We start from the raw sequence: 10,000 nt of genomic DNA, 5'->3' as shown, positions 1-10,000 counted from the left end.
TCAAAGTAACTGGAAGATTAAAGCTTCCTTTGTTTTCCTTAGAAATTTTAACAGGCCTATTTATAAGATTATCTGGTTTTACTTAAGAGTTTTCTATTTGTATATAGAAAGATATATTCAATCTAGGAAATTTAAATACGCAAGTGTATTATGAAGAACTGTTTCACTTTCAAAAGTTCCCCTAGTGAATTATGAACTAAATTAATCAAAATGAAAAGGTTAGATAAAAATTTTCTATAACCAAAATCTAAAAAAAAAATATATATATACTGATGGAAATGGTCATATTATAGAATAAAATGAAAAAAAAAAAAGCAGTATTTCCCTTGATTAGGATGAAAGAATTTTTAACTCAAATTCTATATTCTGAATTAAAATTATGGGGATCTCGTGGTTAGTTTTAGCCCTTGAAATTTTGAAAAGGTTCGTTCTTTATCATATAGGGAGATTATTTTCAAAAATAAATTTGGTGTTCTACTATCCCGGTTATTGCAATCACTTTTCATATGCCTATAAACTTCATATTAGATTTCGAGCTCAAATGGTGCAAAGAGAGATTTGCGAATATCATGGGTAAGAAACAAGAAGATAGAATGAATAGGGAATAAAAGGATGAGACTTGTTTAGTTGACACAAACAATGAAAACGTGCAATATAAATGGACCTTAAATACAGCTTATGTATTCCTGTATCGTTTCCATGTAACATATCTCGAATGAACGAGAACTCCAGATTTTCTAGGGCTCTCCATATACGCCCCTTCATTTGCCAGCCTCAGTATGTCCTTCGCTCGCAAGAGGATGAAAGGACGGAGGATGAAGGTGTAAAAGGAAGAGGAGGAAGAGAAAGGGAAGGACGTAGAGGAGGAAGAGAAGGGGAAGGACGCAGAGGAAGAAGAGAAAGGCAAGGACACAGAGGAAGAAGAGAAAGGGAAGGATGCAGAGAAGAGAAAGGGAAAGATGCAGCTGAAAAAAGAGAAGGTAATGATGCAGAGGAGGAAGAGAAAGGGAAGGACGCAGTGAAGGAAGAGAAAGGGAAGGACGCAAAGGATGAAGAGAAAGGGAAGGATGCAGTGAAGGAAGAGAAAGGGAAGGACGCAGTGAAGGAACAGAAAGGGAATAATGCAGAGGAGAAAGAAAAATGGCAGGCCGTAAAGGAGGAAGAGAAAAGGAAGGACACAGAGAAGGAAGAGAGAGGGAAGGACGCAGTGAAGGAAGAGAAGGGGAAGAATGCACAGGAGGAAAAGAAAAGGAAGGACGCACAGGAGGAAAAGAAAGGGAAGGACGCACAGGAGGAAGAGAAAGGGAAGGACGCACAGGAGGAAGAGAAAGGGAAGGACACACAGGAGGAAGAGAAAGGAAAGGACGCACAGGCAGAAGAGAAAGGAAAGGATGCAGAGGAAGAAGAAAAAGGGAGGGGTGCAGTGGAGGAAGAGAAAGGGAATGATACAGAGGAAGAAGAGAAAAGGAAGGACACAGAGGAGTAAGAGAAAAGGAAGGATGCAGAGGAGGAAGAGAAAGTGAAGGATGCAGCAAAGGAAGAGAAAGGGAAGAATGGAGAGGAGGAAGAAAAAGAGAAGGACGCAAAGGAGGAAGAGAAAGAGAAGGACACAGCGTAGGAAGAGAAAGGGAAGGATGCAGGGAAGGAAGAGAAAGGGAAGAATGCACAGGACGAAGAGAAAGGGAAGGATGCACAGGAGGAAGAGAAACGGAAGGACGCACAGGAGGAAGAGAAAAGATAGGACGCAGAGGAAGAAGAAAAAAGGAAGGACGCAGTGGAGGAAGAGAAAGAGGAGGATGCAGAGGTAGAAGAGAAAGGGCAGGAAGCAGAGGAGGAAGAGAAAGGGAAGGACGCAGACGAGTAAGAGAAAGGGAAGGATGCAGACGAGTAAGAAAAAGGGAAGGACGCACAGGAGGAAGAGAAATGGAAGGATGCACAGGAGGAAGAGAAACGGAAGGATGCAGAGGAAGAAGAAAAAGGGAAGGACGCAGTGGGGGAAGAGAAAGGGAATGGTGCAGAGGAAGAAGAGAAAGGGAAGGACGCAGAGGAGGAAGAGAAAGGGAAGAATGCAGAGGAGGAAGAGAAAGGGAAGGACACAGAGGAGGATGAAAAAGGGAGACACAGAGGAGAAAGAGAAAGGGAAGGGCGCTGAGGAGGAAAAAAAAGGGAAGGACACACGAGGAAGAGAAAGGGAAGGACGCACAGGAGGAAGAGAAAGGGACGGATGACACAGATGAAGAAGAAAAAGGGGAGAGTGTACAGGAGGAAGAGAAAGGGAAGGAAGCAGAGGAGAAAAAGAAAGGGAAGGATGCAGAGGAGTAAGAGAAAGGAAAGGACGTAGTGAAGGAAGTAAAAGGGAAGAATGCACAGGAGGAAGAGAAAGGGATGGACACAGAGGAGAAAGAGGAAGGGAAGGATGCAGAGGTGTAAGAAAAAGGAAAGGATGTAGAGGAGAAAGAGAAAGGGAAGGACGCAGAGGAGTAAAGAAAAGGGAAGGACGCAGAAGAGAAACAGAAAGGTAAGGACGCAAAGGAGGAAGAGAAAGGGAAGGAAACAGAGGAGTAAGAGAAACGGAAGAACGCTGTTAAGTAAGAGAAAAGGAAGGACGCAGTGGAGAAAGAGAAAGGGAAGGACGCAGTGGAGAAAGAGAAAGGGAAGGACGCAGTGGAGGGCGAGAAAGGGAAGGACGCAGTGGAGGGCGAGAAAGGGAAGGACGCAGTGAAGAAAGAGAAAGGGAAGAATGCACAGGAGGAAGAGAAACTGAAGGACGCACAGGAGGAAGAGAAATCGGAAAAACGCAGAGTAGGAAGAGAAAGGGAAAGACACATGATGAAGAGAAACAGATGGATGCCGAGGAGGAAGAGAAAGGGAAAGAAGCAGAGGAGAAAGAGAAAGGGAAGGATGAGAGAAGGAAGAGAAAGGGAAGGACGTAGAGGAGGATGAGAAAGGGAGAGACACAGAGGAGAAAGAGAAAGGGAAGGACGCAGTGGAGAAAGAGAAAGGGAAGGACGCAGTGGAGGGCGAGAAAGGGAAGGACGCAGTGGAGGGCGAGAAAGGGAAGGACGCAGTGAAGAAAGAGAAAGGGAAGGACACACAGGAGGAAGAGAAACTGAAGGACGCACAGGAGGAAGAGAAATCGGAAAAACGCAGAGTAGGAAGAGAAAGGGAAAGACACATGATGAAGAGAAACAGATGGATGCCGAGGAGGAAGAGAAAGGGAAAGAAGCAGAGGAGAAAGAGAAAGGGAAGGATGAGAGAAGGAAGAGAAAGGGAAGGACGTAGAGGAGGATGAGAAAGGGAGAGACACAGAGGAGAAAGAGAAAGGGAAGGACGCAGTGGAGAAAGAGAAAGGGAAGGACGCAGTGGAGGGCGAGAAAGGGAAGGACGCAGTGGAGGGCGAGAAAGGGAAGGACGCAGTGAAGAAAGAGAAAGGGAAGGACACACAGGAGGAAGAGAAACTGAAGGACGCACAGGAGGAAGAGAAATCGGAAAAACGCAGAGTAGGAAGAGAAAGGGAAAGACACATGATGAAGAGAAACAGATGGATGCCGAGGAGGAAGAGAAAGGGAAAGAAGCAGAGGAGAAAGAGAAAGGGAAGGATGAGAGAAGGAAGAGAAAGGGAAGGACGTAGAGGAGGATGAGAAAGGGAGAGACACAGAGGAGAAAGAGAAAGGGAATGACACATGAGGAAGAGAAAGGGAAGGACACATGAGGAAGAGAAAGAGATGGACGCGATGCAGAGAAAGAAGAGAAAGGGAAGGACACATAGGAGGAAGAAAAAGGGAAGGATGCAGAGAAGGAAGAGAAAGGGAACGACGCAGTGGAGGGCGAGAAAGGGAAGGACGCAGTGGAGGGCGAGAAAGGGAAGGACGCAGTGGAGGGCGAGAAAGGGAAGGACGCAGTGAAGAAAGAGAAAGGGAAGGACACACAGGAGGAAGAGAAACTGAAGGACGCACAGGAGGAAGAGAAATCGGAAAAACGCAGAGTAGGAAGAGAAAGGGAAAGACACATGATGAAGAGAAACAGATGGATGCCGAGGAGGAAGAGAAAGGGAAAGAAGCAGAGGAGAAAGAGAAAGGGAAGGATGAGAGAAGGAAGAGAAAGGGAAGGACGTAGAGGAGGATGAGAAAGGGAGAGACACAGAGGAGAAAGAGAAAGGGAATGACACATGAGGAAGAGAAAGGGAAGGACACATGAGGAAGAGAAAGAGATGGACGCGATGCAGAGAAAGAAGAGAAAGGGAAGGACACATAGGAGGAAGAAAAAGGGAAGGATGCAGAGAAGGAAGAGAAAGGGAACGACGCAGTGGAGGGCGAGAAAGGGAAGGACGCAGTGGAGGGCGAGAAAGGGAAGGACGCAGTGGAGGGCGAGAAAGGGAAGGACGCAGTGAAGAAAGAGAAAGGGAAGGACACACAGGAGGAAGAGAAACTGAAGGACGCACAGGAGGAAGAGAAATCGGAAAAACGCAGAGTAGGAAGAGAAAGGGAAAGACACATGATGAAGAGAAACAGATGGATGCCGAGGAGGAAGAGAAAGGGAAAGAAGCAGAGGAGAAAGAGAAAGGGAAGGATGAGAGAAGGAAGAGAAAGGGAAGGACGTAGAGGAGGATGAGAAAGGGAGAGACACAGAGGAGAAAGAGAAAGGGAAGGACGCAGTGGAGAAAGAGAAAGGGAAGGACGCAGTGGAGGGCGAGAAAGGGAAGGACGCAGTGGAGGGCGAGAAAGGGAAGGACGCAGTGAAGAAAGAGAAAGGGAAGGACACACAGGAGGAAGAGAAACTGAAGGACGCACAGGAGGAAGAGAAATCGGAAAAACGCAGAGTAGGAAGAGAAAGGGAAAGACACATGATGAAGAGAAACAGATGGATGCCGAGGAGGAAGAGAAAGGGAAAGAAGCAGAGGAGAAAGAGAAAGGGAAGGATGAGAGAAGGAAGAGAAAGGGAAGGACGTAGAGGAGGATGAGAAAGGGAGAGACACAGAGGAGAAAGAGAAAGGGAAGGACGCAGTGGAGAAAGAGAAAGGGAAGGACGCAGTGGAGGGCGAGAAAGGGAAGGACGCAGTGGAGGGCGAGAAAGGGAAGGACGCAGTGAAGAAAGAGAAAGGGAAGGACACACAGGAGGAAGAGAAACTGAAGGACGCACAGGAGGAAGAGAAATCGGAAAAACGCAGAGTAGGAAGAGAAAGGGAAAGACACATGATGAAGAGAAACAGATGGATGCCGAGGAGGAAGAGAAAGGGAAAGAAGCAGAGGAGAAAGAGAAAGGGAAGGATGAGAGAAGGAAGAGAAAGGGAAGGACGTAGAGGAGGATGAGAAAGGGAGAGACACAGAGGAGAAAGAGAAAGGGAATGACACATGAGGAAGAGAAAGGGAAGGACACATGAGGAAGAGAAAGAGATGGACGCGATGCAGAGAAAGAAGAGAAAGGGAAGGACACATAGGAGGAAGAAAAAGGGAAGGATGCAGAGAAGGAAGAGAAAGGGAACGACGCAGTGGAGGGCGAGAAAGGGAAGGACGCAGTGGAGGGCGAGAAAGGGAAGGACGCAGTGGAGGGCGAGAAAGGGAAGGACGCAGTGAAGAAAGAGAAAGGGAAGGACACACAGGAGGAAGAGAAACTGAAGGACGCACAGGAGGAAGAGAAATCGGAAAAACGCAGAGTAGGAAGAGAAAGGGAAAGACACATGATGAAGAGAAACAGATGGATGCCGAGGAGGAAGAGAAAGGGAAAGAAGCAGAGGAGAAAGAGAAAGGGAAGGATGAGAGAAGGAAGAGAAAGGGAAGGACGTAGAGGAGGATGAGAAAGGGAGAGACACAGAGGAGAAAGAGAAAGGGAATGACACATGAGGAAGAGAAAGGGAAGGACACATGAGGAAGAGAAAGAGATGGACGCGATGCAGAGAAAGAAGAGAAAGGGAAGGACACATAGGAGGAAGAAAAAGGGAAGGATGCAGAGAAGGAAGAGAAAGGGAACGACGCAGTGGAGGGCGAGAAAGGGAAGGACGCAGTGGAGGGCGAGAAAGGGAAGGACGCAGTGGAGGGCGAGAAAGGGAAGGACGCAGTGAAGAAAGAGAAAGGGAAGGACACACAGGAGGAAGAGAAACTGAAGGACGCACAGGAGGAAGAGAAATCGGAAAAACGCAGAGTAGGAAGAGAAAGGGAAATACACATGATGAAGAGAAACAGATGGATGCCGAGGAGGAAGAGAAAGGGAAAGAAGCAGAGGAGAAAGAGAAAGGGAAGGATGAGAGAAGGAAGAGAAAGGGAAGGACGTAGAGGAGGATGAGAAAGGGAGAGACACAGAGGAGAAAGAGAAAGGGAAGGACGCAGTGGAGAAAGAGAAAGGGAAGGACGCAGTGGAGGGCGAGAAAGGGAAGGACGCAGTGGAGGGCGAGAAAGGGAAGGACGCAGTGAAGAAAGAGAAAGGGAAGGACACACAGGAGGAAGAGAAACTGAAGGACGCACAGGAGGAAGAGAAATCGGAAAAACGCAGAGTAGGAAGAGAAAGGGAAAGACACATGATGAAGAGAAACAGATGGATGCCGAGGAGGAAGAGAAAGGGAAAGAAGCAGAGGAGAAAGAGAAAGGGAAGGATGAGAGAAGGAAGAGAAAGGGAAGGACGTAGAGGAGGATGAGAAAGGGAGAGACACAGAGGAGAAAGAGAAAGGGAAGGACGCAGTGGAGAAAGAGAAAGGGAAGGACGCAGTGGAGGGCGAGAAAGGGAAGGACGCAGTGGAGGGCGAGAAAGGGAAGGACGCAGTGAAGAAAGAGAAAGGGAAGGACACACAGGAGGAAGAGAAAGAGATGGACGCGATGCAGAGAAAGAAGAGAAAGGGAAGGACACATAGGAGGAAGAAAAAGGGAAGGACGCAGAGAAGGAAGAGAAAGGGAAGGACGCAGAGGAGGACGAAAAGGGGAAGGACGCAGAGAAGAAAGAGAAACAGAAGGACGAAGTGGAGGAAGAGAAAGGGAAGCAAATAGTGGAGGAAGAGAAAGGGATGGAAGCCCTCCTCACATCAAGCAAACGGCCAAAACTCTCCTGGAAAGGAAGCCAGCATGATATTCGGAGCGAGGAAGTTGTGGGCGATTGGCGTCGATTGGAGGGAATATGCAGATGCGCAGGTTAAAGGCTTGTCCGCCGGAGGACGTGAGATGTAGATGAGAAAGGAGGGAGTTTGTCCTTTAGAGTAAGCTTTTTTTTATTCTTGTTTGGTCAATTGATATTTTGAGAACAGGGTGAGAGAACTATTAATCATATAGATAAAACCATTTCGTCTGAATATTATATTATAATTGGTTGTTTTCAAGTTTTATATGAAACTGATTACAATCATAACTAATATCGCAAATTTAAAAAGAAAACTTCTCAGTATCCCCCATTACTTTATTGATTGATTTTGATATGGTGAAAAATATTGAAAGGAAATTTTCTAATTATTTAGTTACAGACAGCCTCTTTGCTAGTACAGTGGTAACGTGTTCGCCTAGCATTCACATGAAAGCAGATCGATCCTAGCCTGGGACCGTGCGTTTAAGCTGCTTACTTGGGTGGCCACTGCTGTGGTTAGTCACCACAGTGGTGGGTTGGGCTTGCCCGGCTGACGTTCTGGTGAGTATCTATTCTGATGAAACTGGAACTGAAATCAGACGACTTTAAAGTGTCACCTTTCCCCCTTATACTGTTATCCAGAGACGGTCGCCCCCTACACCACCTTACAACCCCTCCCACACAACTCCTTCCCCACAACTCCTCCCCTACAAACCCTCCCCCACAACTCCTCACCTACAACCCCTCCCCCACAACTCCTCCCCTACAACCCCTCCCCTACAACCCCCCTACAACTCCTTCCCTACAACTCCTTCCTATCAACCCCTCCCCTACAACTCCTCCCCTACAAATCCTCCCCTACAACTCCTCCTCTACAACCCCTACAACCCCCCTACAACTCCTTCCCAACAACCCCTCCCCTACAACTCCTCCCCAAAAACCCCTCCTCTACAACTCCTCCCCAACAACCACTCCCCTACAACCCCTTCTTAAAATCATGCTGAAGAAACACTGAATCTCTTAATTGCTATAATAGCTTTGTGTCTGAAAAGTTGCTTATGGTTTGAGTTGCCTTAAACTTGTTTTGTAAGACAAAACGTCTGATTTTTTTATTTTATTTTATTCAGATTTCATGAGTTTCTAAATACATTTCTTGGCGTCATAGTTTTCCCATCTACGAAATTTTATTTTCACCTTGTTTTCTCAAAATAAATATTTTAGAATTAAAATCCTACACCCAAGTTCAATGGAAGTGTACATAAATTAATAAGTTAAGCAATTAAAGTATTACAGAAGTTTTATTCCAGCTATGATCAGATTTTGGAATGATCTTCTTAACCGGGCTCTTGAATCATTAGAACTTGAGAAGTTGAAACTAGCAGCTAATGGATTTATGCTGAACAGGCCGACATAAGTCTCTCCTCCTCGTGTAACGTTGTTAATGATCTTATGATACTGTATATTCATTATTCGATACTTATGTAGTTTATTTATCTTCTAACTCCTTTCCTCACAAGGCCATTTTTCCCTGTTGGAGCCCTTGGTCTTATAGCATCCTGCTTTACCAATTAGGGTTGTAGCTTAGTTAGTAGTAGTAGTAGTTGTAGTAGTAGTAGTAGTAGTAGTAGTAGTAGTAGTAGTAGTAGTAGTATTTGTTGTTGTAATAATAATAATAATAATAATAATAAGAAGAAGAAGAAGAAGAAGAAGAAGAAGAAGAAGAAGAAGAAGAAGAAGAAGAAGAAGAAGAAACGTACAAACAGCACACGTAAGTATCAAGTAATCCATTTACACCTTAATACAGCTTCCTTTTACTTCTCTCTCACATACAAGAAACTGACACATCTAATATGAAACCAACGAGAGGGAAAATAATTTCTTCCCGCCTGATAATAATTTCCCATCTCGCGAGGAAAAAACATTTCTTCTTACCACAAAATATCTGCAAAGTAACCGCAACATTTTTTTTTTTTTTTTTTTTAATCCTTCCTGCTCCTCCCAAATAGAGGTCGGTTCCTCCTCCTCCCGCAGGCGTTAAGTGACACCCTAACCTAAGTGGGTGACAAATTTTATTGCCTTCCATTAAGATACAGTTTCCCTGCGAGAAATATCCTCGGCCTCTCCTCTATATAAATTCCTGCCTGGCAGAAGGTCGCCATTAGGCGTGTTATGTGTTGGCCGAAGAGCTTCGGGACGACGTAATATTTCGAGGATTTTAAGGAAGATTTGGGGTAATTTGGACATAATAATGACCTTTATTTCACAGGAAGGTGCTACCATGATATTTTTTTATTTTATAGTGATTCAGGTTGATTTTATTAATCAAAGAAGACACATAACTGATAAATATTTACAAGTACGCATGAGATAACAGAGGTGATTAGAGTGATACGACTGACATTAATTAATTGATTGATTGATTTGAAGTTTTCTGGTATCCTGGATACGACTGAGATGGTGTGGGTTATGTGATGAGAATGGATGGTGAGGAGGGTGTGAAGTGGCCTTGGAAGCAACCTGATAAGGGGAGAAGGTCAAGGAGGCAGAGAACTAGACGTCGAGATAAGGTGAGGGATGATATGGAGAGAAGAACTTTAGTGAAAGAGGCATTAGACAGGACACATCAAGCAACCGACCCCTTAATGTGGGGATAACGGTGGGAAAGAAGAAGAGATATCACTGCCTTAAATTTCTGGAATTATAATCTTAACCCCCTGGAGCTATGGGTAAAGCTTCTACCCCTTTCAAGGAAGTTTATCTTAAAGACAATTCACCCTTCTTGACATCTTTTTATTTTGGTTTTTGCTGGTTCCTGAAGCTCATCGATTGAGCTCAGGCTACCTCAAGGGATTCATTTACCCTGCCAGAGGTCATCTTCATCAAATAAAGATTAAGATATCAAAGAATTATTCTTCTGAAAACATTTGCTCCCTGCTTAGCTGTTTGGGGATACCTTAAC

At 45.3% G+C, this 10,000-nt stretch overlaps 7 protein-coding genes across 7 annotated transcripts; all 7 read left to right on the top strand.

The window, feature by feature from the left end:
* Positions 1–715: 715 nt before the first annotated feature.
* LOC137626018 (high mobility group nucleosome-binding domain-containing protein 5-like) lies at positions 716–1,486 on the top strand. Its single transcript, XM_068357104.1, has one exon. The coding sequence runs from the start codon at positions 716–718 to the stop codon at positions 1,484–1,486; it is 771 nt and encodes a 256-aa protein (XP_068213205.1).
* A 391-nt stretch (positions 1,487–1,877) lies between these two features.
* Positions 1,878–2,228, top strand: LOC137626017 (octapeptide-repeat protein T2-like). The gene has a single exon (XM_068357103.1). The coding sequence runs from the start codon at positions 1,878–1,880 to the stop codon at positions 2,226–2,228; it is 351 nt and encodes a 116-aa protein (XP_068213204.1).
* A 157-nt stretch (positions 2,229–2,385) lies between these two features.
* On the top strand, positions 2,386–3,641 carry LOC137626016 (octapeptide-repeat protein T2-like). Its single transcript, XM_068357102.1, has 3 exons — positions 2,386–2,426; positions 2,594–2,929; positions 3,302–3,641. The coding sequence occupies exons 1-3, from the start codon at positions 2,386–2,388 to the stop codon at positions 3,639–3,641; spliced, it is 717 nt and encodes a 238-aa protein (XP_068213203.1).
* Positions 3,642–3,708: 67 nt separating this feature from the next.
* LOC137626015 (octapeptide-repeat protein T2-like) lies at positions 3,709–4,116 on the top strand. The gene has a single exon (XM_068357100.1). It carries the CDS (start codon positions 3,709–3,711, stop codon positions 4,114–4,116), a length of 408 nt encoding a protein of 135 aa, XP_068213201.1.
* A 77-nt stretch (positions 4,117–4,193) lies between these two features.
* On the top strand, positions 4,194–5,309 carry LOC137626014 (octapeptide-repeat protein T2-like). Its single transcript, XM_068357099.1, has 2 exons — positions 4,194–4,597; positions 4,970–5,309. Exons 1-2 carry the CDS (start codon positions 4,194–4,196, stop codon positions 5,307–5,309), a joined length of 744 nt encoding a protein of 247 aa, XP_068213200.1.
* Positions 5,310–5,376: 67 nt separating this feature from the next.
* On the top strand, positions 5,377–5,784 carry LOC137626013 (octapeptide-repeat protein T2-like). Its single transcript, XM_068357098.1, has one exon. It carries the CDS (start codon positions 5,377–5,379, stop codon positions 5,782–5,784), a length of 408 nt encoding a protein of 135 aa, XP_068213199.1.
* A 77-nt stretch (positions 5,785–5,861) lies between these two features.
* Positions 5,862–6,269, top strand: LOC137626012 (octapeptide-repeat protein T2-like). Its single transcript, XM_068357097.1, has one exon. It carries the CDS (start codon positions 5,862–5,864, stop codon positions 6,267–6,269), a length of 408 nt encoding a protein of 135 aa, XP_068213198.1.
* Positions 6,270–10,000: the final 3,731 nt, after the last annotated feature.

The sequence above is a fragment of the Palaemon carinicauda genome, chromosome 33 (genome assembly GCF_036898095.1).
Source record: "Palaemon carinicauda isolate YSFRI2023 chromosome 33, ASM3689809v2, whole genome shotgun sequence".
Taxonomy (NCBI): Eukaryota; Metazoa; Arthropoda; class Malacostraca; order Decapoda; family Palaemonidae; genus Palaemon; species Palaemon carinicauda.
This window is presented reverse-complemented; position numbering and strand designations above follow the sequence as displayed.

Coding starts and splice junctions, on each gene's coding strand:
- LOC137626015 (XM_068357100.1), top strand. CDS start 3,709: ATGAGGAAGAGAAAGAGATGGACGCGATGCAGAGAAAGAAGAGAAAGG.
- LOC137626017 (XM_068357103.1), top strand. CDS start 1,878: ATGCAGACGAGTAAGAAAAAGGGAAGGACGCACAGGAGGAAGAGAAAT.
- LOC137626014 (XM_068357099.1), top strand. CDS start 4,194: ATGAGGAAGAGAAAGAGATGGACGCGATGCAGAGAAAGAAGAGAAAGG. Junction 4,598..4,969: donor AGGAAGAGAAAGGGAAGGAC/GTAGAGGAGGAT, acceptor TGAGAAAGGGAG/AGACACAGAGGAGAAAGAGA.
- LOC137626016 (XM_068357102.1), top strand. CDS start 2,386: ATGGACACAGAGGAGAAAGAGGAAGGGAAGGATGCAGAGGT. Junction 2,427..2,593: donor GAAGGGAAGGATGCAGAGGT/GTAAGAAAAAGG, acceptor CTGTTAAGTAAG/AGAAAAGGAAGGACGCAGTG. Junction 2,930..3,301: donor AGGAAGAGAAAGGGAAGGAC/GTAGAGGAGGAT, acceptor TGAGAAAGGGAG/AGACACAGAGGAGAAAGAGA.
- LOC137626018 (XM_068357104.1), top strand. CDS start 716: ATGAACGAGAACTCCAGATTTTCTAGGGCTCTCCATATACGCCCCTTC.
- LOC137626013 (XM_068357098.1), top strand. CDS start 5,377: ATGAGGAAGAGAAAGAGATGGACGCGATGCAGAGAAAGAAGAGAAAGG.
- LOC137626012 (XM_068357097.1), top strand. CDS start 5,862: ATGAGGAAGAGAAAGAGATGGACGCGATGCAGAGAAAGAAGAGAAAGG.